Source organism: Centrocercus urophasianus, unplaced genomic scaffold (genome assembly GCF_019232065.1).
Source record: "Centrocercus urophasianus isolate 14NV4802_14NV808 unplaced genomic scaffold, USGS_Curo_1.0 seq_23, whole genome shotgun sequence".
In the NCBI taxonomy this organism is placed as follows: Eukaryota; Metazoa; Chordata; class Aves; order Galliformes; family Phasianidae; genus Centrocercus; species Centrocercus urophasianus.
Window position 1 is genome coordinate 12,831,967 of NW_024884789.1, and position 27,654 is coordinate 12,859,620.

Sequence of the window (27,654 nt, forward strand, 5' to 3'; positions counted from 1 at the left end):
AAAGAAGCAACATAGCCAGAAAGGTAATGATTAATCGGTTCTGTAAGAAAAAAGAAAAGTTCTGCTTGTAAACCTCCTGGTATTATCTCGCCAGTATAAATAGAAACATGCTCAGAGAAGGCACAGGATGGAAAACTCATGATGAATTGTTAGGGCATGTTGCGTTGGTTCTGTCAATGCCTGCAGTCAGATGATTTCACTGGCTGTACAGGATGAAATCTCATATTTCAATGTATAAGTAAAAGTGTCAAAGTTCAGCTGAAGCAGGGACGATTACAGAGCAAATTTTGTGTGTATTTGTAGCCAGGGCACCAGAGCAATAGAAGAAGCCAAAATGAGCCGGAAAAACAAAAGGAGTTTAAAGGAGAAATTTGCCTTGAAGAACAGCTTGGTTAAAGAAGCCCTTTCAGAATTCCTGGGAACTTTTATACTGATAGTAAGTGTCAGCTGCTTTCCTTCCTTCTTACTAATTTAATGTTGGACAGTGCTCGTGAGGAGACTTTTGTATGCTTTTTCCTTGTACTATACCAGCAGCGTGGTTACTGCCTGACAAACACTGCACAGTCTTGAATGAATTGCTCCTGTTTATGGTAAGTTTCTAACTCCTTTCTTCACCTGATGTAAAACTGGCTGTTAAACACTCATAGTTTTAGGTATTACAACTGTCTGATAAACATTTGATTTTTAAAGGAGCAGAATTTGAGTGAACAACCACGTTCTAAAAAGTTCAGAAGCAGTGAACATTAGCAATACTCCTGCATTTTTTAACTCAGCATTTTATTCTACTTTCACTTCTATGTACAATTTCCATTTGCTTTAACAGCCCGACTGGACTGCACGTTTAGAAGACTATTTTAGCTGTTATTTTCCTGTGCTCACAGAGACTGATCCATGTGACTTGTACTGAGCTTATCAAGTTGCGCTGCCGAATCTTTAGAGATTTTGTTAATGAACTATTTTTTGTTTCGTTTTCAATTGTATTACATAAATTATACATCTGCTTGGTTATGTAGGCTGTTACAGTATTACATAAATAGCACAGCTCCACATTTTCACATCCCTAATTTTTTTTTAAACTTCGTTTCTTGCTCAAGTTTTTGTGCATTTTGTACTGAGACACAGAGCTGTGTGGTGATTTACCAGGGTAGAGAGCAGTCTCAGCAACAGAGCTGGAAGTCAAGCAAATAGAATACTTATGCCAAACTCTTTCTCCCTCCCTTTAGTCTGGCAAGACAGTCTTGTTTATTGCTAAATATTTCATCATAGTGAAAAGACAAAAAATTAAAAATAAGGCATAGGACTGACATAGTATGTTTTATAACTGGAACTATATTAGCTAAATTTCAAGTAAGCCATCTAAAAAATTCCAGTAGCTCATAAAATACATGAAAATAATGGTCTTTAGTACACTTCAGCCAATTGAAGGGCAGAGGCACTAAAGTAACATTATTCTCAAATTTAATACCCTCCACAAGACATTACAGTAAGGAGCACATTTAGAAGCAAGGAGCACAAAGCACTTTACAAACATTAATGAATTAAGTGTCACAACACCCTGGTAAGGAAGGGAAATGTCATTATCTTAATTTTATATATTAGCAAACCTGATTAGAGCAGACTGCACAGGAAGCCTGTTGCAGAACTCTGAATATAACCAAGATCACCTGACTTCCAGTCCTCTGTCCTCGCTACAAGATCATACTCCCCTGTCCATTAATACAATTAAGCAAGTGAGGAAAATGCATTAAAGTGCAGATTAAATCACAAATGCTATTACTTAATGTCCTGCTGCAGAAGAGTAGAAGGAAATGGAAACCCAGAGTCCATTTTGTATGATATTCATCGAATGAATACAGTAGAAAGTGAATCTTCAAGAATGTTGTTGATAATCTTGGTGAATTTTTTCAATTCTGTTTTAGTCTTTCTAGTTTTAACCTTAGCTTAAAGCAGAAAAGAGCCTGACATGGACTTAACTACAGCTTTCCAAGTGCTCAGATACCCCGATTTATTTTTAGACTGTGCTAGTTAGCAGAAGTACAAAGTTTATTGGGAAGAAATGGACTTTTCTGCTGCTATTTATTGCTATTAGACTCTGTCAGCTAGTAAGCAACTTTAAGAGCAGACAAATATTAAACTTTTTAACTGAAATTAGATCTAGTGAAAGGGGGCCCTGTAAAGTTAGGAGGCAGAAATCCTTGACAAACACTTAACGTATGCAAAATAAGCAACAGCTTTCTTTCTCTGTACTATCACTATGCTTTAATCCTGTTTCAAAGTGAAAGCAAGATGACTGCTCATGGTCTACAGCACAACTGATTGGGCTCTTCCCTGAAAGCCATTCTGTGCCTCTGCCCTGTATCTTACAGCCAGTGGGAAGCACCTGCACCAGGGTTCAGGGCAGAGAGGAGCTCTTCCATTACCCATAGGTTTTGTCTAGAAGTGTTAACTGATGGTACCTAAAGCTGTGAACATCCCAGCACCCCTGGAAGTCAGCTGGGTGAAATTTTATCCCCCAGACTACCGGTTTCCCTTTCTTCTAGTGAACATCACAGATCATGTACTATTAAGAGCTTAAGTTGCCATCTTGGGTAACTCTCCAGTCCTGCAATATTATTTTCCAAATTGTACAGTGTAAAATCTGTAGGATTAATTGTAGGACATTTTGCAGATGAAATCACTCATCAGGCAAAAACCAAGCCTTCCCCTGGAGGCACGAAGGGCTCCACCTGCAGAACTGAACAGATTTGAGACAAGCCTTGAAAAAGTCCATGCCTATTACCACTTGGATAACATCTCCTGGTCATCTCTGCTTAATACACTGCTGCTTGCCTTACAGCACAGTTCTCAGAGTATGGAAAGTGAATTCTTTTCAGATGAAACGGAGGTGGAAGAAGAGCTCCAGGAGCACAGAAAATGTGCTGGCTGTTAATGGATGCTCAATCCACTGGATCAGACCAGAGATGCTCCTAAGCAATCCCCACAGACATGTTCATAGTCTGGTCTTCCAAACTGATTTGCTTTTGCTGCACAGCATATCTTGGTAATGGGGCATAGCTGCTGCCAGCCCCTTCCTCCTTACCAAAGCACCTGATTTCAGGCTTTCTCAGGGTTCAGTGAACAAACTGAACTGCAGGAATATGGAAGTTACTTTCTTTATAGAAGTATTCAAGCAGCTGCAGTTATTGCCTGGCTGGGTAATCTCATTGGTGATTAGGCTACTTTACTCTTCAACCTATTCTTCCGGGGCAACAGTATTTCTTTCAGTATCAGGCTGTGAATTATTCCCCAAGGTGCAGCACAACTTCTCCAGTTACATTCTCAGACAAGAAGGCAACAAAAAACTTATATTTTTCACTCCATAACCAAATGCAAATTGCATGTGGTTTTGGTTACATTGAGCTTTTAGTTACCATCTTGAACTATATCATATTCACTTTAAGATAGTCCATCAAGCTGAGAAAATGTTGTGCTTGACCTCATATGTGGTTGCTATTAAAAAAAAAAAAAGCAAAAAACAAAAAACAAAAACAAAACAAAAAAAAAAACCACCATCACTTACAGTGATGCAGTTCTAATACAACAAAGTTACACTTGTAATACAGACAAAGAGGAAAGTGCATTAGGCTGAGGGTCTATGTTTACATATTATTAGTAAGCTCCTGCCCATGCCTTGCATTTGTCTTAGTATCTCTTGTGGTAAGAGGCCAACCTGCAAAGTTTCTTTTTAATTTGAATTGAAATCAATATTCACAAAAAAATACACAATCCACCTATAAAGTTTTCAACAAATATTTGAACAGAAAAATGTTTTCTATGAAGTGCATATTGAGTAATGTAGTTTTTATACAGTGTGTTTGTTAACCACTGGGACTGGTCCCTCCATCCTACCCCTGTGCAGCAGAACCCTAAGGTGAGAGAACAGCAGTTCTTTCATGCTGTAGTGGGCGAAGAAGCCAGAGCATACACACATTTCCCAGCCTCTGACAAAGCATCATCCTTCTGTAGGCTGGAGCTACTCCCGAGGCCTCTCTTGAAAAAAAGCTGTCTGGGGAGGTTTTCATTTTCCAGTATGTCTCCTGGTTCAGTACATTTCCTCTTGGGGCTCCTGCAGGTTACTGTGGTAGAGCACAGCTGGACATTAATCAGCACAAAACTTAAGAAGCCACACCATATCAGATAGACGTTTTATGTGAATTTGCAGTGAGTCTGCCTGAAATTCACCTATCCAACTGCCCCTCTGCTTTTAATCATGTTTTGCTCCATATTTTCCCCTTGGGACTTGGCTGCATTGCTCTCAAACAAAATGGGATTTATTCTGACTTGTGCCATTGATTATATCTGAATTGTAACATTTTCAAAAAGAGAAGCCAAATGGGCCATGTGGCTTTTTTTACTAGCTACTACTGACCTAACGTAGTTTGTATTTCATTTTTACTCTGAAGAGCATCTTACTAAACACAGTTTCCCAGAACAGAGCTGCACCGGACCAGTATCTCCTGAGTCCAGAGCAGCGTACATATTCCTGCTGAAACGAAACACAGGCTTCCATTTAGCACGTAAAGACAAGTAAGCAGCATATCTGCAGACCTATCCCATCTATTGCTTCTCTAATAGTCAATTAAGTGAATATGACTGTGTGATCAAATTAAGACATCATCTTGAGTTGTTGCTGCAATGCTCAGTGGAAAACAGAATGAATGTTCTCACACTTTGCAGTGTGCATGGCCTCACTAAACAGGTACACAGAACGCCGCTAGCAGGGAGGAGGTTTCCTTCCTTATCCCAAAGCCCACTCCCCAGGTGGAGGCAGGGCCTTTTGAAAACTCCCACTGAAGCAAACGTCTGTGTGCACAGAGGCTGCAATGCATCAGCATGCGCGTGAATTGAGCGCATGACACCCTCACAGCAAGCAGTCCAACTAATGAGAAGAAAAGCTATTTATCTTTCGCTCATCAAAATCTTGTTTGTCTTGTTTTCATATTCTGACCACTTCATTATGTAAGTTATCATTTCTGCTTTGTTGGGGAGTTTAGTCTTGTCTGAAAAATCTCTAAGTATGACATTTCATGGATTTGCTGTCTAGATTAGAAGTTAAGCAACTGTTCCACATCTTTCTTTGTGGAGCCAGATTCCAGTACACATTCATTACAGTACTGTACAGTAATATATATCCATTCCTCCAAACACGCATTAGAACACTCCTATGTTATTAGATGAAAGCAGATGCATCTACGTAGCTTTGCATTGGTTAGTCCTTACATTAGCATTTTATACAAAATTGCTACTTATAAATTTTACACAAAGTTATATTCTTTGTTTGGTTTTGATTTGGCTTTTTTTTGGATGAAACAGAGACTTTGCATAAAATGAAATTGCTTACAGCAAGTTTTGTTTAAGGTGTAAAACAACTCAGTAGTAGTCCCTGACAGCTAACTAGAGATTAGCATTGGCTTTCCAGTACAGAATTTTGTGCAATTACCTGCTAGGCAAAGAACCTAACTTGTCTTCCAAAGGTAGACAAAATAAGTTATTCAAACATATTTACAACTGCTATTGTAATATGCCACTCAACCAATTTGTATGTATTTTACATACATTACTTATATATTTTGTATGTTATATAATAGGTATTAGCCATGGCTGTACTCTGAAAGCTGGTTCTTATGCATTTCCATACATAAGGCTCTCCAGCAGCAATACTATGGTAGAGCCACTAAAGAACAGAAGTCATTCATGAATCTAATGTCGCAGAATTTAATCCTGCACTTCCAGACCAAAACTGCTCTCTTTACCGGAATGAGATGCTTCCTTTCCTTGTCATCCCACACTCGAGTTCTTTCTGTTTCTGTAAATGTAGCAGTTGCATGTATTTTTGAAGAAATTAAATTTTATGTACAAACTCTTCCACTCATTTGCAACTCCATTAAATCAGTACTGCAAACAGAAGTCTAACAAAGATTCTCAGCTTGTCTCAACGTAAACACTCGTAAAGCTCCTGTACAGTGTTAGCATTTCTATAATCTTATTATCAAATAACTTTTTTCTCCTACTTAAATCTCCCTGAAGTCATTCTTTAATTCAGATAAATGGAAGCATGAAGGATCTGAAAATAAGGTTACCCAACAGTTCTTTTACCTTGAAATGTTCATTTCAGCAAATAATTCTAAAAAGTCACAGGAAATCTTTTGTTTTTTGAATACAAACCAAAGTGCAAAAATTGTGTTGTTTTTTCCAGCATATGACATTTTAGACTTTCAGGTGACTCAGATGTTCTGTATTACAAGAAAGTTTTAGATGAGAATTACCTTCATCTTTGCTACATCAGCCCCAACACATAAGTCATGTTCAACCAAGTGGTTCCAGTAAGCTGAACTTAATTTTCCAAGGCCTTTTTCCGTATCTGCATTTTGTCCCAGAAAGTGTGCACTTACAGACCTGAAGTGGACACTCTCTCCTTAGCCTCACAAAAGACTTGCATTCCTTCAATGATTCAACCGAGAGTGCAAAACATGAGTTTAGGTTTTACTGACACAAATTTACAAGCTGTTCTTTCAGAGTTTTGGCCAAATTAAAATAATAGTAATTAAAGTAATAACTGTCATAAGCTGATGAATAACAGAAGGGACAACAAATGCTTTCATGCCATTAACTATGTTTATACATTTGTGATCTTAACACTTCAGATCAACGAGCCACTCTGGCTAAAAATACATTCTAGTAAGCTCTCCAGCTCACGGTTTGATTTAACGGCAGAACTCGACTTAGCTCCTTCTAATCCATCCTAGAAGGTTTCCTGATCAGCCCCAGATATAGTTTGTTTGTCTTCCTCAATAGAAAAGAGAAAGAAAACATACCAACATATCAAATCTCTCATTACTCGTAAACAGGAGGGCACAGCAAAGCGCCAGCTACCCCATTTCTTCACCCAAAGGAAAGAATTAAATGAATTATATGTGTACTCTTACATTTCAAATTCCTTTCTCAATGTATGCTTCAGCCATTCACCAAGGACCATTACAGAGACTAAGCATATTTAGTTTTAATTTAGAGAAATTTTAATTGTGTGGGCTGGTGTAGGAAGGAAGAAAAGCAGAATAACACCTCTCAGCTCAAGAATGAAAGAGTAACTAGGGAGGGCAGCAGCACCTGAATGCACACTATCTTATGAAGCTTCTACTTCCCTTGCCCAATCTTTTCTTCCTGGCCCTTTGTAAGGGGCCATGTGTCACTCTTGGAAGTTTGCATCTAAATATGAAATATTTCATTTCCTTTCTCACTTGAATTTCTACAACTTAGTAAGAAAATAAAACCAATCTTCTCTGAAGAAATTGACTCAAGCCAGTTACCCTGTATAATTTAAGAGAGAAAAGCATTGTAGCATTTCAGAATGAAGAGTGCAATATTAATCATAATAAAATACAAGAGAATGCAGACCTCTGCATTCTAAGTGATTTTAAGCTTTTATTTGTCTCTTACTGCATGTGAAAAGCAGTAATAAAAATTTAAAAGCATCAATTTATACAACACAGCATAGCCTGTGCTTTATTTTCACAGTATTTTTCCCTAAGAGCAATTTAAACCAAATCTTTGTTTTAAAAGCTTTATGTACGCATTTCATCCAAAGCCTTATTAAATTTACATCCATGTCTCCATGTAGTAACATTTTCTATCATTTAAAAAAAAGTTTTAAAATGGCAATCATTTTAAGGCTTATGTCTATGCTATTTAATTAACTAAATGGTAGAATTTTTTTTACAAAGCTTTATTTAATTAGATCAAGTCTCAAAACATAAAGGGAAACCCATTTGAACCCAAGAGGATGTTGGTTGTGTCCCAGGAGACCATCAGAACAGATGTAGTGTTTTTTTATTACTCCAAAACGATTATATTGTAATTTACAGAAATCTTTGTGTTCCCACCAAAATATGTAATGAAGGATAGAATAAGAGCCATGTATTTTCAAAAATTACTCAACTACTAAGCTTTATTTTATTTTGCCTTAAACGTCTGAAGTACTATCTGATGTAACCAGTGATGACAAGTATTACACAAGAAATTAGATGAAGATCACTCTTTCCTGGAAGACTGGGAGTTTTCACCAACTAGGAATCCTGCAGAGCTCATGCCCTGAGTATTAGTAGATCTACCATATCTTTGCTTTTGTTACTGCTGGCATTATTATCCCTACTGAAAGAATGCTTGGGAGCCCAGTCCGAATCAAGGTCGTGTATAATGCACAGAGGAAACATGATTCAGTACATGAAGATTTCCTAATCCATTATAAATCACATTATGAAATGAATTTTTCTGAAAACAGATGAATTCTAAAGTGGAATCCATTTGTGAAGAAAGACACTGGAAATGAAAGTACATTCTAGAATACGCTCCACATTAGAGACCTTTAGGAGAACACCATCACTTTAGTAATCACACTTCTAGCTGAAAATTTTATGCACTAGTTTCATATGCAACACCCAAATTGATCACCTATAGAAATATTAACTGGAGGAAAAAGCTGCATAAGGCTACAAAAAAAGCACAAACAATCCTCTAATGTTCTCATGGCAGAAAGATCACTACCTGTAGCAAAGGACAAATGCAACCACTTCTCTAAGCCCATTCCCATGTCCCTGCTGCAAGGGATGTAGCACTGGTTGCATAGAGAAGCCAGAGAAGTTTCCTTTAGAGATGAAATGCCAGGGCTTGCTCTCATGTCCTCAAGTGTCCCCACAATATCGCTCAGAACAGGTAACTTAGGGATAACAGAAGGATGCTCACAGCAAGCACACAGCTTTAGCCCAACACACTGCATGGCACCTGAGTGCCTGTCCCCTTTGCAGCACTGTGCAGCTGCACAGCCCGTGTGACAGGATCCAGCCTGACGCCCTCTTATCTGGGCTGGAAAAGGGGAGCAGCCAAGCTGCTGACTAGCAGGAAATGCCTGACTGGGGAACAGTGGGAGAACATAGGTGGGAGTGTGGCGTGGGAAAGGGCAGGGTTACTCCCTTCCCTGAACAAAGGCATCCTTACAGAACACTGTGAAGTGGTGGAGGGATCCTTGGAGATTCTTCATAATCAGCCGGAGCTGTTTAAGTATGACTCTTTCTTGAAAACTGACCAAAACATAAATTCTGAAATTGTTCTCTAATATTTCTCTATTGAAAATGCACAGCTAATAATTAAAATACGATCTAAAAAAAATGATGACTCTGGATTCCCTGTATCACACTGAATTCTTGTGTTCTATTAGAGCATCATCAGCTGTGGTGCCACCGAGGCCCTGCTCTGCCCGCACAGACATCTGTGGTATCCCACTGAAGGAGTGTAACTCCCCCCAGCTTGGCAGCTGGTGAAGTACAAGATAAAACACACACATCATTGTTCTCCACAGTGATAAAAAGCAGGAGTCTTGGCTGCTTCTATACTGATACACTAAGAGTATTTTGCTATGAATACACACTACCACTAGATCTGTTAAATAAGAAGGGATCTTTTTAATATAAGCATTGTGCTTTAAGATGTTTAAGGCTTTACAAACAGTGCAGAAAATGTAATTCTCTAGAATTCTAGATACATATATGGCAGGAAATACTATTTACACTGAAAAATGCTGTTATACACATTAGCAAAAATCCTGCAAATAACACAGATGGAGGCATAGTGATCTTCACGCTGCTGAGCGGGATAAAGTTCTCCAAGCTGCCAGAGAATAACAGGACATTATACTCACAAGAGGCCAGTTGTTTCCCTTTCCTAACATTAGCTTCTTACCCAAGACAAAGACCTAATGTCCATGAAGCAACTTTTTTTGGCAGAGAGCGTGCAGACAGCTATTTCACACCCAGACATGCTTCTTATGGCAGTAATCTCACTGCTTTGTGATAATAAAAAATCAGAACTGAAACTACTTCAGTAAATTTAAGATCGGGAAACAGACAACTGGAAAGATGAAACCTGGTAACACAGACAAGGTAAAACAAAGATAACAGACTGTATCCTACTCTAAATTAAACTCCCTTTGAATCTATGTGCTTCAGTTGATGGATTTTTGTGGTGCATTTATGGCTAAGCTTGGCCTAGAAACTCAGAATATTTACTGGTAACTTGATGATCTAGTTGGTCTTAACTCAGCCAAGCAGAGATTCACAGGGTATTAAATTGCTGCTCATGTAATTACATGAGTAGGTGATAGTCCAGTTATGTCAACCTAGTTGCAGGAGGAATGTTTTTTTTCTCTCCTCCTTATAATGACAACAGATAAAGTACTGCTGTGACTTGGTTCAGATTTGCAGGTTCAGTTCCCAGTTTTCTCATCCCCAAATGGGCACATGCTGACTGTGCCTGCAATAGTGCTCATTCGTCAGACATGAGCAGGAAGTCATTTACCAACATACACTGAGCAAGAAACCAGTGCAGCTGTGTACAGGTTGGCTTGTATGCCTTCTTGTTTGCAGATTCCATTTTCTGAGACTGGATAGCACAAAAATAGAGCATGTGCAGTTGCTTATTTCCCTATAAAGTACAGGGCAGTGTTTGTTACACAATTAGACTACACAGCTGTTTCTGCATGATCCTCTTCAGTTGTGGTAATTAGGGAAGGGAAACAAAAGCCATGCCATTATTTCCTTCCCTCTTCACATGCATTTGTAGTTCATATACATAGATATGGTTAATGTCCACTATCCTTTTCTATATCCATCTTCCATACTCCTCTTTTTTCTTAGTCATTACAGCAAGAGATACTGTTTTCATGGAATACTCCCATTGAGAAGCTTGGAAAATGAAAGCTAGAGCGTGCTAATTCTAATTCCTCTCCCCCTGTACCCTAATCTTAAACTTTCTAAATTCCAGCATATCCATTATTTCCATACCCATTCAACCTATGAATATATGATGTGTGGAATTGTTTCATATGAAGTTTTTAAAAAACATGCAGTTTCAACTGTGAACAACTGAAATGTTTTACATTTTGTTTTTATCCCTGTATATGCATTTGTGTTTAACATTTGAATTGTGAAGTACACAATACTTATAGAAATGAGAGAATGCATAACATAGCCATGTGCAACCCACTGCACAGCAGTTAACTGCAGCTTAGAATGTCTTGTAACTCTCAATTATGCAGTCCAATAAACTACTATCTAATACCACCCTACCCTCACATATCCTGACAGCTGTAATACTTTGGCACCACTCAGTGCTTTGTTTGCTTGCATGATTATAACCTCAAGGCACGAACTGCACCTGGGCACATGACACAATCTTGGGGCACTTTTATAACAAACCCTGTCTGCATTGCAAAGCTGGTTGAGAGAGTAATTTTACTGAGAGCTTTTTCTATCACATTTCGGAATTAGTTAAAACCCCCAGGGAAATAATGGAAACAAAAGTATGAGTTTTCCTGTTTAAATTGCATCTATTTTAGCAGGACTTGCTTGTTAAACCTCAATCACTAAATCTTATTGATACAGTCAGGAGAGATTTTTCCCATTCCTTTATTTCCCATTACAAGTTTCCAAATGGAAGTGCCTTGTGACTGTAGCAAGACTTTCTCAAAGAACTAAATTTTAGGTGCTCACTGCCTTGCAACGCAGTCATGGGTCACATGCAGTAATGGCAAAACACTAAGGTGAAGCAAGAAGATCAACCAAGCAACTGCACTGGTTAAGATGCAATACTTTTTATATCAAGTAAAAGATCAGATTACCATGCACCACAAAAAGAGAAATATAAATATCAAATTAAATATTGAAGAAATTAAGGTTGCTTAAGATAAATCTAGTCACAACCCAGAAATGTTATTAGTTTGGTTATACATTTCAGACCACAGATATTATGTGGTATCTTCTATTGGCTGCTGGGTATTTATGCAGCAAATTACATAGCCATATATTTAAAAAGGAGATTTTTCAAAGAGACAAATTTATTTCTGAGAAACACGGACCAGCTACTTTACCTTAACCTAAAGGCCTTTTGTACCTTTGCAAATCTTTCCCACTGACTTCAATAGAACTTTAACACATGCTTGAAGCTAAGCAGTGTTTAAAGAAAATTGAGTAAAGATTATTTTAAGCATACATTTACATGTTTTGCTGAACTTCAATCTAAAAAGAAACAGTGTAAAATGTCAGATAGCTTAAATCTGTTGAGAATGCTTCAGTGAGGACTATTCAGGTATCCCCATGAGTTAACTGTTCAAGTGGCAGAGCCAGCGAAATACCCCAAAGCTTTTTCACTGCCATGTAAGCTAGAACAGCATCAATTTCATCAGAGCTGGACCTTCATCTGTGCTTCACAGCCATAGCTCCTCTCCTCTTCCCTAGAACATATCCTGCACTCAGCATCTGCAGCATTTACAGCAAATAAAGCAAAAATTATATCTCGGGACTTTAAGTAATCTCTTACTTTTAGGCCTACAAATGATGCTACAAATTTTATTTGCCTGATTTCACAGGTATTTGCCCTAACATGCCTTTGCCTTGGTCCCTAATAGCTCTTAGTTTTTCCTGTTTCTTGTCCAATATCTTGATTCTTACAGAATCACCAAGGTTGGAAAAGACTTCCAAGATCATCCAGTCTAGTTGTTGACCTACCACCAATATTTCTGCAATAAACCACGTCCCTTAGTACAACATCTAAATGTTTCTTGATTGTCTCAGTCATCTTACCTGTTCCAAGTTTCTTCTGAATTTCTATTCTTTTTAAGTAAGTTCTACCAGTTCATATTTTGACAGAGCAATATTTGACATCAAGACAGTATGATAGTAACACATACTCTAAACTCCAGAGAGCTGTCTCATTGCAGAGTTTCATTATTAAACAGAAGTTTTTGAACTATTTTTCATGACTTTTATAGTAACTTTTTCATAGCTTACAGCTACAATCTGAAATTCAAAACATACCACAGAAATAACTCCTCCTTCCATTCAGAGACTTCTTGTAGAGTCTGAGAAATCTTGTTTAGGCTTGAAATTCAGAGTTGTGTAACACCATTACAGTTGAAATGTGTTTTCTGGAGAGAGGCTCTTATTAGCAGTCGTTCTTCCTAGTCACAAAACAGAGGAAAATAAAGAGCAAATACTAGTTGCAGCGAAGACAACATGCACACATGCCACTAATCTCAAATTCTAGTAATTTTTCCAATGCTTAGACAACATTTTCATCTATACCTGGACATCAGCAGACTAACCAATAACATTTGATAGTCATGCTTAAGATTTCACATTTCTCTTTAAAAATACAGGCACTTGGATGTGGGTGTGTGGGGCAGGCCGTCCTCAGCAGAGGAGCCCATGGTGGGACCATGACAGTATCAGTTGGATTTGCAATGGCAGTCACCATAGCAGTGTATGTGTCTGGTGGAGTTTCTGGTAAGTAGCCTCTGCCCTCTGATACAGTATTTATTACTGCAATTTTTAAGTTAGCTTATTAAATCATTTGCATTTCATGGTATAAACAAAGATGTATCTAGTGGTAACAACCACTGCACTACAGCAGAATCTGCAGAATTTTGCTAGTAATTATTTTATATTTGCTCCCTTCTATTTTGCTGTTTGATGATTAATATCTAAAATAAATTCTGGCCTCTACTACAATGTGTAAATCCCTGGCTTTTAGGATAATTGGTGCATGCAAACCAGAAATCTACATGGTGTTGCTTTGAAAATTCTGTCAACACAATAAATACCAGACAGCACAGGAGCTGTATTTAAGGAAACAACCAGGAAAAGATTACAGAACCCAGCAAACACCACCTAAGATGGCTGCCAGCTGGGTAGAAGGTGGAATGACTCACAAATGAGGACAAGCAGCAGGGTTCACTTTACAGAGAGCAGTTCATCTCTCCATGTCCTATGATAAGCAGCAAGCCTTTTCCTTGCCCCAAATTTTAAAAGAAACTTACTTTGTCTGTAAAAAAACAACAACCAACTACCATCATACACAACAGATTACAGAAAGAAAGAACAGCAAAATGATTCAGTACTTGAGATATGCTCTGTGATACACTGGCAGTATTCTATCATTGTCTCTTTGTTTCTGCTTGAACATTCCTAATCTAATATAAATTGGTTAGGACTCTTTTTTTTCCTGTAGGTGGGCTTACTCATATGTGTCTGTGTATGCTCCATTTTCTAGTGACAACAATCTCCACCATTCAGTCTGGCCAAATTAATATCAGGGACACTAGTACAAATGCTTTAACATTTTAATCCTCCCTGTAAAACAGAAGCTTATGGGTTGCAATAAATACACAGTTTTGTGTGTTACAGCACGGAATACTCTGTGCTATACATGGAGTTTATATTATCCTCTTATAGCAAATGAATCTCTTGTACTGCAGCTCTTACGAAAGAACTTCTTAACAATCATGAAGAGGGCAGATACGTCTAGGTATAAGGGATCGTAAAAAATAGCTACAGCCAAAATCGCTACAGTAATTTCTCTTCTCTTTACAAGGATTACAATTTGTTTTACAAAGACAGCATGTTTGAGGAGGTTTCTAGATTCCTATGAGAAAGCGCTTGAGCTAGTGAAAAACATGCAGCCTTGTTACAGTCATTGAAACTTAAGAAGAATGATACATTGATACCATGCAAAGTTAATTCAGCTGTATGTTCCTATCAAAAAGCTGCAGCTCTTGGTTTCTATGTAGGCAGGTAAAATCTTCTAATGCAGTATTATGGCAATAACCTATAAGGACACTGACCTTTCCTGTATTTGCGTCGCTAGAGGTACTCGTCTCTGTCGTGCAGAAGATTAGAGTTCAATTCCAGCAGGTCAGAGTGGCTGCAGAGGTTGCAGTATTGTGCTTCCTGAGGTTTTTCCCATGACAAAGGATTCTGCATGCAATGCATTTTCTCTGTGAAAGAACAGGAACAGGTACTTCAGCAGGCTGTGACAATCCAACATCTGATTACTGGCAGACATTCTAGAATATCGGTTGTCATATATTCTTGTTAGCAAATTCTATGGATTTTCAGCCATAAAGCCTTATCCTTAAGTACTGCTAAAATATTTTGCATTAATTTCATGAAATTCTACCCACACAGGAACATAAGATACAATGTCTGCACACTTGGTGAATTTGAGCTCTTTTACCTAGGTGAATCCCCCCTTCTTCTCTTTCTCTGTCTCAATTTCCTCAACATATAGTTTATTTCCCACCATTTTTACAAATTTAACATTTCAGACAAACTCAGGATTGTGATCGCTTAAACTGGAAAAAATTTCCAAAGCAGATTTTTATTTACTAATTTTTTTTTTAATCAGCAAAGTGCGAGTGATACAAGAACCAAGAATCTTTTAACTCCCCTTTGTAAGCGTGAGAGCCTCCAGTTAGAGTTTTCCTTCCCAAATTTAATGTTAATCAGATATTTCTAACATGAATATGACTTGTCCTTCCCATTGCAGCCACCCTGTATTATATACAGGCGGAGAACAGTATCAAGTGGTGAAAGAAAGGAAAATGATTCATTCCAGCCAGAGTAAAGAACAAAAGACAAGACAACAATTTCCCAAAATTCACATGAAGGGCTGTTAAATAAGGTGCCGTCCATCTATTTGCTCTGCTCTGAAGAATTTGAAGTGCAGGGAGGAATTTAAAATTAATTCAAGACTGATGCTACTGGGTCAGAGCTTTGGAAATGATACAAAGAAGGTTTTATCCAACTTATTATCTGTGTTTGTCAGTTCTTTATGTATCAAAGGTGCCTGGATTTCATAAGATAATGACCAGTGACCTGAAGTGCAAGCAAACACAGAAACTGTACATAGAGGCCCTTTCTCCATCACTACCCCATGACAGACAAAGGTCGCCCTCTTTTAGTTATTTTATTAAAGAGAAAGGCCATTTTTTTCTGGTAGCAGTATGGGCTGAAACATGACTTTGCCTTGAAGGTAAGCACTGAATCTGCTATGCCCTCACAATACTTGGGTTTTTAGTTTATTTCCTGTGGAATACACCTATATTTATTTGTCAAGAAAGCTGCATTTCTTAAGTATCAATGACTTATTTGTGAAAAATGATGTTCCCAAAGGCATGCAACACTTCTTTTCCATGTTGATAAAAACACTTAGAGAAGTGGCTAGCACTTGGTATAAAAATTAATGCATTTTGGAAATTAAAAGTGTCACCAAGACTCCCAGTGCTGCTGAAGTCTCTTGTATGTGTGAGTTCAGGCACAACTACTCCTGAAAATGAAGGAAGGAAATTCCACAGGAATTTGGTGCAGCTTCCTTACCAGTTCCCTTGCTGTGGACTTTCCTGCAAGATATAAGCTGTTGAGGAAAATTTGTGATGAAAGACTACATGCTGTTGCCTCCAAACCCACTAAAACATAACAAACCAGCAGCTAGCCTGAAGCCAAGCAGACTTGACAGTATGTTCATGAGCTCCTAAGTAACTCCAAGTTGGAGAGGAGGACATAAACACAATTTAAATCCATTTCCCTTGTGTGTAGTGAAGATCTAGCTCAAAATCCAGGATACAATCAGTCAGTGATGGTTCTTCACCTCAATACAGGCTCGCTAAATTGAACGAATGTTTTGTTGTCCCAGACCGCCCTTAAAAATGAATTAAAAAGACCTTGAGAAACAAGAATACCTGCAGAATAACACGCCTTCTCATCACAACCAAAAGGGAAGATTCAGGCTTTTCCTGATAAGTTATCCTTGGATTCACAGCTCACATAAGCAGGACAGCACTCTGATACACAGCGTGGTCTGTGAACATCAATAGGGAAGCACGTGATGGAGCTTGGTGGACACTGGCTCGCCCTCCTTCCCCATAATTTAATCCAATTTGTTTCATTTTAATTGCAATCAGCATTTAGTTGCAAAGTAACCTCTAGGAAACTATGTATGTAGTCTCGTGCTCAAAAGTGCCCATAATTTTTGTAACTCCTTTATGTATTCCCATGTATCTGAGTCATTCATATGGCTTATTTCGTGATTTATTTTTCAGGTGGTCACATAAACCCTGCTGTTTCATTAGCCATGTGTGTGGCTGGAAGATTAAAATGGACCAAATTGCCAATTTACATATTAGCACAACTCCTGGGAGCATTTGTTGGAGCAGCGGCTGTCTTTGGGATTTATCACGGTGAGTACACCTTATATGTGGCCATGGGACAAACTAGAGGTCAGGCAGTCTCTAAGGCCCCAGTTTTTCAATAAACACGAGGCAGGCTGAGGACTCAACACAGAACTAAGGGCAGGAGTGAAGCTGTGGCTGTAAAGAAGAAAGGAAGAAGCACAGAGAGTTTGAAGGAAAAAAAAGGACTCAATTGTTCCAGATATCTTACAACTTTTCTGAAACACTAATTCTCCAGGAAATGTTCTGAAATTCAGAAAAATTATTCATGGGAAATCAGATACTCTGAGATAATGTCTTTCTCAGTAAGGATTTTAAATTACTTAATAGTCAGGATATAAGGCTATTCATCTTACAAGCAAATTAGAAACATTAAAGACCTGATCCAAGTGCCTGCAGGCAAGTATCGCCAATGTCATTTGTTGAGGTCATAGGATATGAGCTCAAGTCACTCCTGACCAAATTGCAGGCCACCCTAGACAGAACTCTCCAAGGTAAAGTGATAAAGGGGTGATGTTAGGGGGATGGGATTACACCCATCCTTGGGGCATGTTTCTATTTTACAGTGTGCCATCTTGGTAAATCTCTGACTTATATACATGGGTGTCACTGTCTTGACGAATCCACTCAGATCAATTCCTTCCAGCACCTACTCCAAAATTCCCACAAAATTAAAAAATTAAAAAACTGAAATTAGGGAAGTGCCTACTGTTAGTCAGTTAGGTACTCAGTACCTGTAGTAATCAGGAGAGAAAAAAAAAACAACTTTAGGGATAGTGGTGACTATTTCAGGCTTGATATGTTCTGTTTTGTTTGGTTGTTTTTAAGGTTAGCATTAAGAGTACGGGAACTTCAGGGCTTGCTAGAAAATCATTCTGAAGCAGAAGCCATATTATACCATTTAAAATACACTTCAAATGTACTAACAAATACATGTGGATTTACAATATACAAAAATCCATGTGTATATAAAAATACAAAGACCTAAATATACTGAGAACTCAAGTTTTGTGCTCGGACTCTTTCTTCCCATCTTCAACAAGCATAGGAGTTGCGTGTTAAGCTCACGCAGACTGAAAACTTCAAACTCCATTAGAAGAGGAGGGCACTTAGGAGAGCTCATTCCCAGAACAGATCATTGCACAACGGTCAAACAGATCAATGCCAATTCCTGGTGGCTGGGAATTGAGAAATTTTACAACAAAATAGTCAAGATGCGATGCATTTCTTAGGGCATCGTGCCAAATGCAGCACCTCGTGCGGAATAATGCAAATCAGAAAGTGCCCTCTTGCACTGATTTCAGGGCAATGTGCAGGAGGGGAAAAGTCCCATTTGAAAGTTGTGAAACATAAAACAAGCACCTCAGTGCATGGAAGGAGAGAAGGGACAGGAGAGTGTGAATAAGCATACCATTTCAAACACTCCCACATAAAATAATTTTCAGTTGAGAATATGAAGTGCACAGGCTTATCATATATACTGCAGTCCTCGAAAATCAATATTATGGATAAGTGCAACCAGTCATAGCTGTTTTCTATAGATGCCTTTATGGAGTATAGCAACGGAACACTTGAAGTCACAGGACCTTATGCAACAGCACATATCTTTGCAACGTACCCAGCTCCATATCTATCCCTCATAAATGGATTTGCAGATCAGGTAAGTGCACATGTTTTGATTCTACAAATTAAACATACTGAAAATTCTAAAACCAGACAATGAAAAGAATACGTAGATCTTTAACAGGTATGATGATTCTCATTGTTTTAGTTATACATCACTGCATACAATAGCAATGAGAACACAGTGATGTTTGTGGGGGTGACATTTTAGTCATATTTTATAAGCACTATAGTTTCAAGTTGTTCTTTCCACGTTTATCAGATTAATTATGTGTCTTTAATGTGATACATGTAAGAGGTTTTCCCCAGCATAAAACAGTGTTTCTCCTTAAACTTCAGCTGCACTGTATCCATCTGCATCAAAATCTAGCTCATTAAGAATTAGGAAATGCTTGAACAGCCACTCTAACACCTTGAGCAACTGTGTTTTCTGCTACCATAAGCCTCTTCTGCAACCTTCCCTTTGCTTTGTTATTTTTCAAAGGAACTGAGAGAATATAAAAAATTCTCCTTTTCACTCCCAATCTGTATCCTTTAATCCTACTTACCCAAGAGTGAAAAATGAAGCTTCATATCTCCTAACTACTCCTATCAATTTACCTGCCTTCTTCAGGCACACAGAAAACAAATACTGTGAATTCCTTATGTGAAGGGCATGATGACTGCACAACCTGGCTTACACATATATATTTATTTATAAACCCAACATGCAAAAAACAAACAAACAAACAAAAAAACACCTTGTTTTGAAATTCTGTGACAACTTCTGAACTTTGTTTTAGATCAATCAACAGATTTTTCTTTTAATAAGATCTTTTTCTAATGGATATTCTAAAAAAATCAAGCCAGACAAAGCAGAAATCATTTCAAGAAAACCCAAACTTGCAGCCTCTTTAAAATCAACTTTAAAAATGAATGCTTTGATTATGCTGAAAGTTTGTTGTCTTTTCCCCCCCTGAAGTTAATTATTAGCAAAATCAGCATTTCTGTAGCATTTAAGCAGAGCAGCACTTTCATGAGAAAATCATTTCAAGATTTTTTTTCCCACTAACTCAGTATATGCAATACTGAGGTCACATTACATTTATACATACAGTTGTGCTGTTATACATGCAGTCTTAATTCAGATATGTTTTTAGCTGCTCAGTTTTCATGTTGTAGACGTCACTTTTTTCCTTATGTTATGCAACATAAAAAAGGTGAATATTTAGTCTGATAAAATATCAGACTAAGCTACTATCACATAAAACACTTTGATATCAATTTAAGTGATTGTATTGGCATAGCAGAGCTGCAAAATTTGCTTAAAAAATTAAATAAATGGAACTGTTAAATTGAATGGAAAAAAATGGAAGCAAAGCATCAGACCTCAGACAGGAAATACCTTTTAAATCCTCTTTTCTTCCCACACCAGGTTGTTGCAGATTTTTTGCTAAGTCCTCCACACATTTCTCATCCTGTCCTTTCAGCACATATATCTAAACTTCTCATTACTGTGAACTAGAGAAGCATTGGGATCCAAATTTTACTACTCTGTACAGAGGGATAAATCTCAATACCAGCTTTAAGCCACCACAAGACACAGAGATGTTGTGGCCTCCCTTTCCATTATCAGAAGGAACCTGCACATATTTATTCAATGTTCTTTTCATTGGCCAGGTGATGTCAACAGCTGTTCTTCTTCTGGTTATATTTGCTATTTTTGACACCAGAAATACCGGAGTACCAAAGGGCCTGGAGCCAGTTGTAGTAGGACTGCTTATAATCGTTCTTACTTGCTCTTTGGGAATGAACAGTGGCTGTGCCATGAATCCAGCCAGGGACCTCGGCCCCAGGCTCTTCACAGCTATTGCAGGATGGGGAATGGAAGTATTCACGTAAGTAAGCCTGGATATGAAGTGAAATGCTTTTGGCTAAAATTGCTTCCTATGAAACAAAGATCCTGATCCAACATGGTACCAAGTCATACTTTATATACATATAGGTAATTCTTCGCATACCAGAAGCTACTCATGCACTTTGTCAGACATGCTCAACGTACTGGGCTTTAAAAAGTATTTCCTGCTCCTAGGGCAAATCAAACACACATTATCTCTAATATCAATCATTGTTCCAAGCAGGCCCTTCCCAAAATACTGGAGATTCCTAGAGGTCACTGAAAATATAAAAAAAAAAAGTTTTACTTCTGCTGCACTGCAGCTTTCAGTGAAAAATGGAAATCATGAGAGATTTAGGTGGGTATATATATTGGGTGTTGTAAAAAACAGACATACAGATTGAATTAGTCTGTTATTACTAGTGAGTTACTGCAGAAATATACAACAATCTAAAAGCCTGACTTCCTGCCTAGGAGCAAAGGAGTGAAAGGAAGAAAGCTCCCTTCATTTTCCCACATTTCAGAGCACACTCACAAATCCCTGTGCATGTGTGTGCACACGCACGCACTCTTGGCTGGCTAGATGCAGAGCTAATTAGTTGCACATCAAATCCACAGTTTACACATATTCAGCGTAAAAGCCACTCTGGGATATCTAAGTGAAAGTACTCTGTCATCAGGATTTAGATCTTCTGGTTTATTTTTATATGTTTTTTTTCCCCCAGTTATTTACAACTCTGAATCCTCTGAAGTACCATAGAGTGCTACAGAGCTCCAGTGAACAGAGATTTTGTTTTAGCTACTTCAGAAAGTAATGTAATCTGCATTATTAGCTTCAGTCTGCACATACCATGTGCCTTGGAGAGGAGAACATAACAAAGGACTGTCTTCCTTAATGCCTCTTGTAGTTGCTTGCTATTACATTAACTACAACATTATGTGTTAGAATCTGTAATCTTTTAACTAAGTTTGCTATCACGTTGCTGAAAGCTTGGAGTCCTGATGGTACTGCGATCTATGCACAGAATAGCTGTGAAACCCCTTACCGCCCCAAAATAACATCACACAACCAAACAATTAATGGCATTTTAAAAAGGAACACAAAATCTCTATGTCTGCACCATAGTGTGTTTTCAGAATTTATAGAGAGGAAATGCATCCCCATTGTAAAGAGACCATCCTAGAGAATTTACAAATGGGAGCATAAAAAGATATGAGAGACCACAGGTGGGTGCAGAATAAACAGCAGTCCGCAGGAAGTCCAAACCGAGGAATTCTTCCTCCCTGCCTTCACTTCTAACACTACTGCTATAACAGAGCTCGTGGGGGTGACAGGAACACGGCTTACAGTACGAATGCAGGTAGGACCGAGGAAGAATCGGGTTTTGTTAGGTACGTGGGAGCATCTCACAGGGTGAGGAGTCACCACCCAGCCCAGCATCCCAGCACCGCACAGCGCGGCAGGTGCCGGGCCCGCAGCAGCGCGCGGGAACGCTGACACCTCGCGGCCGCCGCAGCCGCTGCTCCCGCCCGCAGTGCAGGGCGCGCAGGCGGGGCCGGAGCGGGCCGGGGTCCCCGCGGCTCCGCAGGGCTCAGCGCACGCCGCCCCGCGAGCGGCCTCGAGGGCCTCGGTGACAAAACGCCTGGCGACAAAGCCGGAGCCGCTGACTCGGCAGCCAGGCTGCACGCTGAGTTACGATGGAACTTAGTTTACTGCTGTGAAGCTGTCACGAAGGCTCGTGGAAGCCGTGCCCTGCTTGCCTTGTAGCCTTGGCATCACCCTGCAAAGGCTTTGCGTCCACCCTCAGCGGAGGGCCGTGAAGCAGCCGGCGGCTGCTGCTGTGCAGGACAGCTGCGGGTCAGGCAGGAGCCAGCAGGGCACCTTAGGCCATAGGACGGGCCCAGAGAGAAACCTGCCAGGAAACACCTTCCTGACATGCCCACACCACATGGGCACATGCACAGGAATGCACGCAGGTACCTGATGTAGGCTGTGCTGTTGGCTAATTCAGTGGGACCTTAGTCCGAGCTTGTTCCAGAAATTCAGAGGCTTAAATGTTCACAACTGATTACCAATCCCATCTGTAAAATCAGCAGAGCAATCACAAGTTACTCTGTATCCTCGGGGCAAAATTTAAGTAATTCCAAAGGTAAACATGCACGCACTGCATTTTTTTGAGCAAGAAATAATAGTGTCATCACTAGGGCACTGTGAGATTAGCACTGTTCTGTTCTTGTGACTTGAACATGAGTTCACTTCTGCATAAATCTATACAGCTGGTGCTGAATAATTACCTGTACAGCTTAAGGATGCCCCTGGCAGGCTCCTGCAGAGCTCCTCTCGCAGATGAACTTGCCCCTTTGTTTTTCTTGGAGGGGAAAAAAGAAGTTGCTTCCCTGTTACTGAGAGGGTTTTTTTACTGAGGGTTTTCACTGAAGGCTCATATATTGAAACAATACAACGTGCCATTGAATCAAAACACCCTCACACACCAGTACGGTTCAGAGGTCTGTGCCCCAAAAAGTACTCAGCAAGGTATTGCCTGAATGTGAACCTCCAGGAAAGGGAGAGCAGCTACGCAAGGCACTGGGGGATAGAAGAATGAGGTTGTTATTTACTGGCTTTGTAATTTTAATGGGCTTCTTCCTTAAAAGGTGCACAGAAATCTGCACATCTAAAATTAAATCTTAGTAGTTGTGTGAAGTGAACGTAAGCACTTAATTGAATCCACTAGAATTCTATAGGACTTTAAGTGAACGCAGCAATTTTAAGGAAGATCAATTTTTAGGTGTTTCAAACTGGTGAATGCTTGTTTACCTCTTTCTGAAGGATCCCACATTTTAAATACAGTAAGAAGAAACTACATCATGAAATTTAAGTCTTGACCATTCTAGTCAAGTATAATCCACTTTACAGTCTATGTATTTTATTACACTCCTCAAGGAAAATACATTCAAATCAAGCATAATCTATTATGCTTGTCAAGAAGAACACCATATATCTGTTGCAGATAAGAATTTGCAGACCTCCATGCAATTTCTACAATATGTATTTGCATTAATCTCTCCTGAAAAACCATTCATGAGCATCTGGCAACAGCATCATTCAAGATCACAGTGCAATAAATAAGTCCCAGTTCATTTCACTGCAAGTCAATGAAACCCATCTTCCACCAGCAAGAATTTATCTCCTGCCCCCAAAACAGATATGCAGTAAAGAGGCCTTACTTTTTTAGGGTGCAAATGCAGTACTTAAACCAATGTGCCTGGTGGTTACTACTTAGTATTTCAACCACTGTATGAGCAGGACAAACAGTCATCTATTTAAAGTCATATAAGACAAAATGGAAATGTATGCAGCACAGTGAGTGCTATATCACTGTATTTCTTCACTGCCAAATAAAAGGTAGGCCATCAACTAGAGTAACAAGTAACAATAACTCTTGCTTATTTCTTACAGGGCTGGAAATCATTGGTGGTGGGTCCCTGTAGTTGCACCTATGCTGGGAGGAGTACTTGGAGCTCTTACCTATATAGTTTTTATTGAAATTCATCACTCAGATAATCAGCAAGGAGAAGAAAAGGACGTATATGATAAATACGAACTGACAAACATATAGCAAGAAATTAAGAGTTTTCTTTCTGTTTTTGTTGTATAGTTTTTAATGCAAATGATTCTTTGGACCATTTTGTGAAACCCATATGTCTCCATTAGAAATCCACACTAAAAAGCAAAAAAAAAAAAAAAACAAAAACTATACAGAAAACAAGCTCAAAACTGATCTCTGCCCTTGAAACATAGGGCTGACCGCATTCAAATTTGGGAATGAAGTTACTGGAGGGAGACATGAAATGTTGTTCTTTTCGTACAGTATTCAGAGCAAGTTATCTCCTACCTGAAATTGTAAGATGATACACTGCTCTGTTAATTCAACACAGATGATCTTAATCATGCTTCCTAATTAACTGAAAATAGATGAGATTGTTATGAAACTGCTTGCAAAGGTAGTTAATTGGATCAGTGCTGAATTAATATCTAAGAGCACATCTCACTTCTTATTGCTGTTACTTAAGAATGGTTTGCCTGGAAAGAAAAAAGCAAGATCTGAACTGCCTAAACATCAAGTGAGCAGCTTTAAATAACTTACTAAATTTTTATGCAGCCACTGGTTGGACAGTGAAGAATCAGCTCATCAGTGAAGCAGCTTAGTAATTCAGAATATGAACACAAAAGCTGAAAAATTGTTATGGGATCAACACCAAATAGACAAAGCTGTACTTCTCCATGGGTTTTTTGGGGAAATAACATCCAGTTATTTTTACTGCTTACTTGACCTTTATGTTACTCAGTATTGAAAACTTAACCTAGAATATTAATCTCAACCTGTCCTGCTATGCTTTCTGGATAAATTTCACTCCTGTGGAGATGGGCCAGCAGTAGAGATTTATACTTACACAGGGGTTAGCACGAGGCCTATGTCTGTCTAAGCTTTAAGGAGGTCTGCTGCTGCTGATCTACATGGGAGGACTTCATCTGCTTAGCAGGAGAAATTTTTATTTTGGTAGCAACAATCACAATTAGAAACCGATCTCTTACCTACTCCTGGATCTGAATTCCCCATGGAAGGCCAGCTCAACATCAGAATTGTGAAGCACGGGTTCTGTCTGGCTAAACAGAAGTGGTTGGATATATACTGCTTCCTAAATACTTAGCTGCTTTATGTCAGGATCATGGTCAAGTTCAACCTTTGAAAAATGAAGTTATTTCTGCTTGATCGTTGTGAATTTAATGTATCCAATACATTCTAACTTCCTTTCTAATAACATGCGTACATATATATATGCACAAAGTTGGTGGTGGTCATGAATAGACAGACATCCACTTCGGTAATGCTCCTGAACTATGTTCAAGGCAAAGCTCCAGGGTACTGATCAGTGCATCCACTTTAGGGCTCTATTCCCTTTGGATTTCTGCAGGTCTGCTCCCTAGAATTCCACTCTATTTTCTCATTTCATTCCCGAAGAAAAGAACCTTTCATATGCTCAGTAACAGCCTGTGCACTTCAGTGTGATATCCACAGAGGTAATTTGGAAAAAACACTGTGATCAGAATCAGCATCAGAATTTGGGCAGGCCAGGCCTGTGTCGCTGTATGTCTTTCTGCTCTCTGCTATGCCACGCCAAATTAATTGCAGCACAGTTATAGAATTAGCAGCTCAAGCAAAGCTTTGCTTGCAACAACTCTGAAGTCATATAATGCTGTACGCATCAAAACATTGATAATTATTTGAAAAGCCACAATAACAAAAGGGGAAGTTTCAGAGAGTCAATCCTCCATTTATCTGAAACAAGGCAAAATGCAGGAGAATGAAGAGTACAATGTGGAAATTGTTCTTAACTGCAGAACCTACATTGACAGCATAGACAAGCAAGTTCATCTGTCCTGTACACACTGCACTACATAAACAAAAAGAAAAAAAAAAAAAAAAGAAAGCCAGGTGCTGCGTAAAAGTGATTTAGATCTGTTCCAATGGAAACAGAACCACCTTTACTTCTTCCTTGCAGGGGGCACTCCCTTGCTCCTTGGTGGTGTCTAACAGCAGCAGTCTAGCTGACTGCTGGCCATCTGTGTCTGAGCAGAGCATGCAAAAGGTAGGAACAGCCCGAGGGCTGCCCTCAGAGCTGAAAGACACTTGCTCTTCCACTCATGCCAACAGCTTATATTAAACATCTGTGAAGGAAAATAAAAATAGACAAACGGATAATTACCCAAATAAACTGCCTACACTGGTTTTCATCCAAAATTGTAAGAATCAGGTTTTATCATTTACTCTGCTAGAATTTGACATAGGCAGTAAGCTTTATATATACCTTACAGTACTGCATCCTTTAATATGGCATAGAAAACAGGGAAAAAGGAATACAGGTGAGAAATGCGTAAGGGATATTTTGTTTATACCATGTGCCGAGTGACCAACCCACACTTGCTGCATGTCTGTTGATCAAGGTATATGACTTGTCATAATTTTCTCAAAATCCTTCTGATTAGAAGAGGTTCTGCCTGTAAATCAGCATGAAATCTTGTTTATCCTACTTATACCATTCCTCTGCTATGAATTGCTAGATAAATTACATCTACTTTTCTGAAATTATCAACATGCAAGTTGTAAGTGGTGACACTGATATGACAGCACAGAAATATCTAAAATAGGCTCTCAACTAGGTGATGTCAATTCTGTTTGCTTAAGAAACTCATTTGTGAACTTGATCACAGAATAAGTTCAAAAATCCTCTTAGTACCAATACTGCAATGCACACTGTTATCACAAAAGCCAGAATTGTACCTATGTACCACATCAGACCTACCTCAGATGTAACAGTTCTCATTTTTAACACTACAAGTTAATTGCTATTTCAGGAACAAAACTCATCAGAATCTTACCTACAGAGCTGTGATCTGAGTATCTTCATAATTAAATGGGAACAAGAATTATCATCTCATACTCTAAGCTTCCGCAGATATCAAGATCAGTTTTGTGCAAAACAAAAAATACTAACTTGCATAAACTATGCAATTTTTTAATATTAACTGATATTCAGTGGTGCAGTCTTACTGAATTGTAATAGAGTTGGCAACAAGAAACATTTTCCAGCTGTAATTTATCCTGGTTAATGAGTTAATAGTGATCAGGCTTGTTCATATTAATGCTGAAAAAAATTCAGTGCACTGCTCAATTTTCAGTTTTTGTTTGTTCTTTTTGGGGCAATATGTTTATTCTCTAGAGCTAAACTTAGTACTGAAATAATTTGGAGAGGGATCTCGCAAATAGCACTGGGTTGAAGGTTGGCTAATGCATGCTTTTTCATAGAAGCTAGTGCAATTATTCACAATGGGAGGCAATATAGGTGTTTGGAGAATCAAGCTCAGAGTATTGCAGAAACTATTTTCTTGTACTTTTGACTGTGGATTTGGATCAATGTGTTGTTGTTCAAAATAAATACAGTCAATCCCTATAAATGCATCTCAGTATATTTTTATTAAAACAAAACAAAGTAAAACAGC

The 27,654-nt window shown here is 38.7% G+C and overlaps 2 protein-coding genes across 4 annotated transcripts in view; one reads left to right on the forward strand and one right to left on the reverse strand.

The window, feature by feature from the left end:
• The window catches only part of ALDH1A2 (aldehyde dehydrogenase 1 family member A2), an 81,180-nt gene extending 64,522 nt beyond the window's left edge, over positions 1-16,658 (reverse strand). Inside the window, exons 1-3 of one of the 2 annotated variants that reach the window (XM_042824094.1) lie at positions 16,604-16,658; positions 14,708-14,860; positions 12,903-13,045 (exon numbers count right to left, since the gene is read on the reverse strand). The gene's annotated coding sequence lies outside the window, so the exon portion shown is untranslated. Of the gene's footprint in view, positions 1-1,604; positions 1,635-12,902; positions 13,046-14,707; positions 14,861-16,603 lie in introns of those variants that run through there. The other variant, XM_042824096.1, reaches the window with a different exon arrangement.
• Positions 88-27,609, forward strand: AQP9 (aquaporin 9). 2 transcript variants are annotated; one of them, XM_042824099.1, is made up of 6 exons: positions 88-436; positions 13,244-13,370; positions 16,964-17,101; positions 18,634-18,752; positions 20,375-20,592; positions 24,052-27,609. In XM_042824099.1, exons 1-6 carry the CDS (start codon positions 335-337, stop codon positions 24,209-24,211), a joined length of 864 nt encoding a protein of 287 aa, XP_042680033.1. In that variant the 5' UTR covers positions 88-334; the 3' UTR covers positions 24,212-27,609. The 2 variants fall into 2 exon arrangements, with proteins under 2 accessions (XP_042680033.1, XP_042680034.1); XM_042824100.1 differs by lacking the exon at positions 88-436 and adding an exon at positions 500-590.
• Positions 27,610-27,654: the final 45 nt, after the last annotated feature.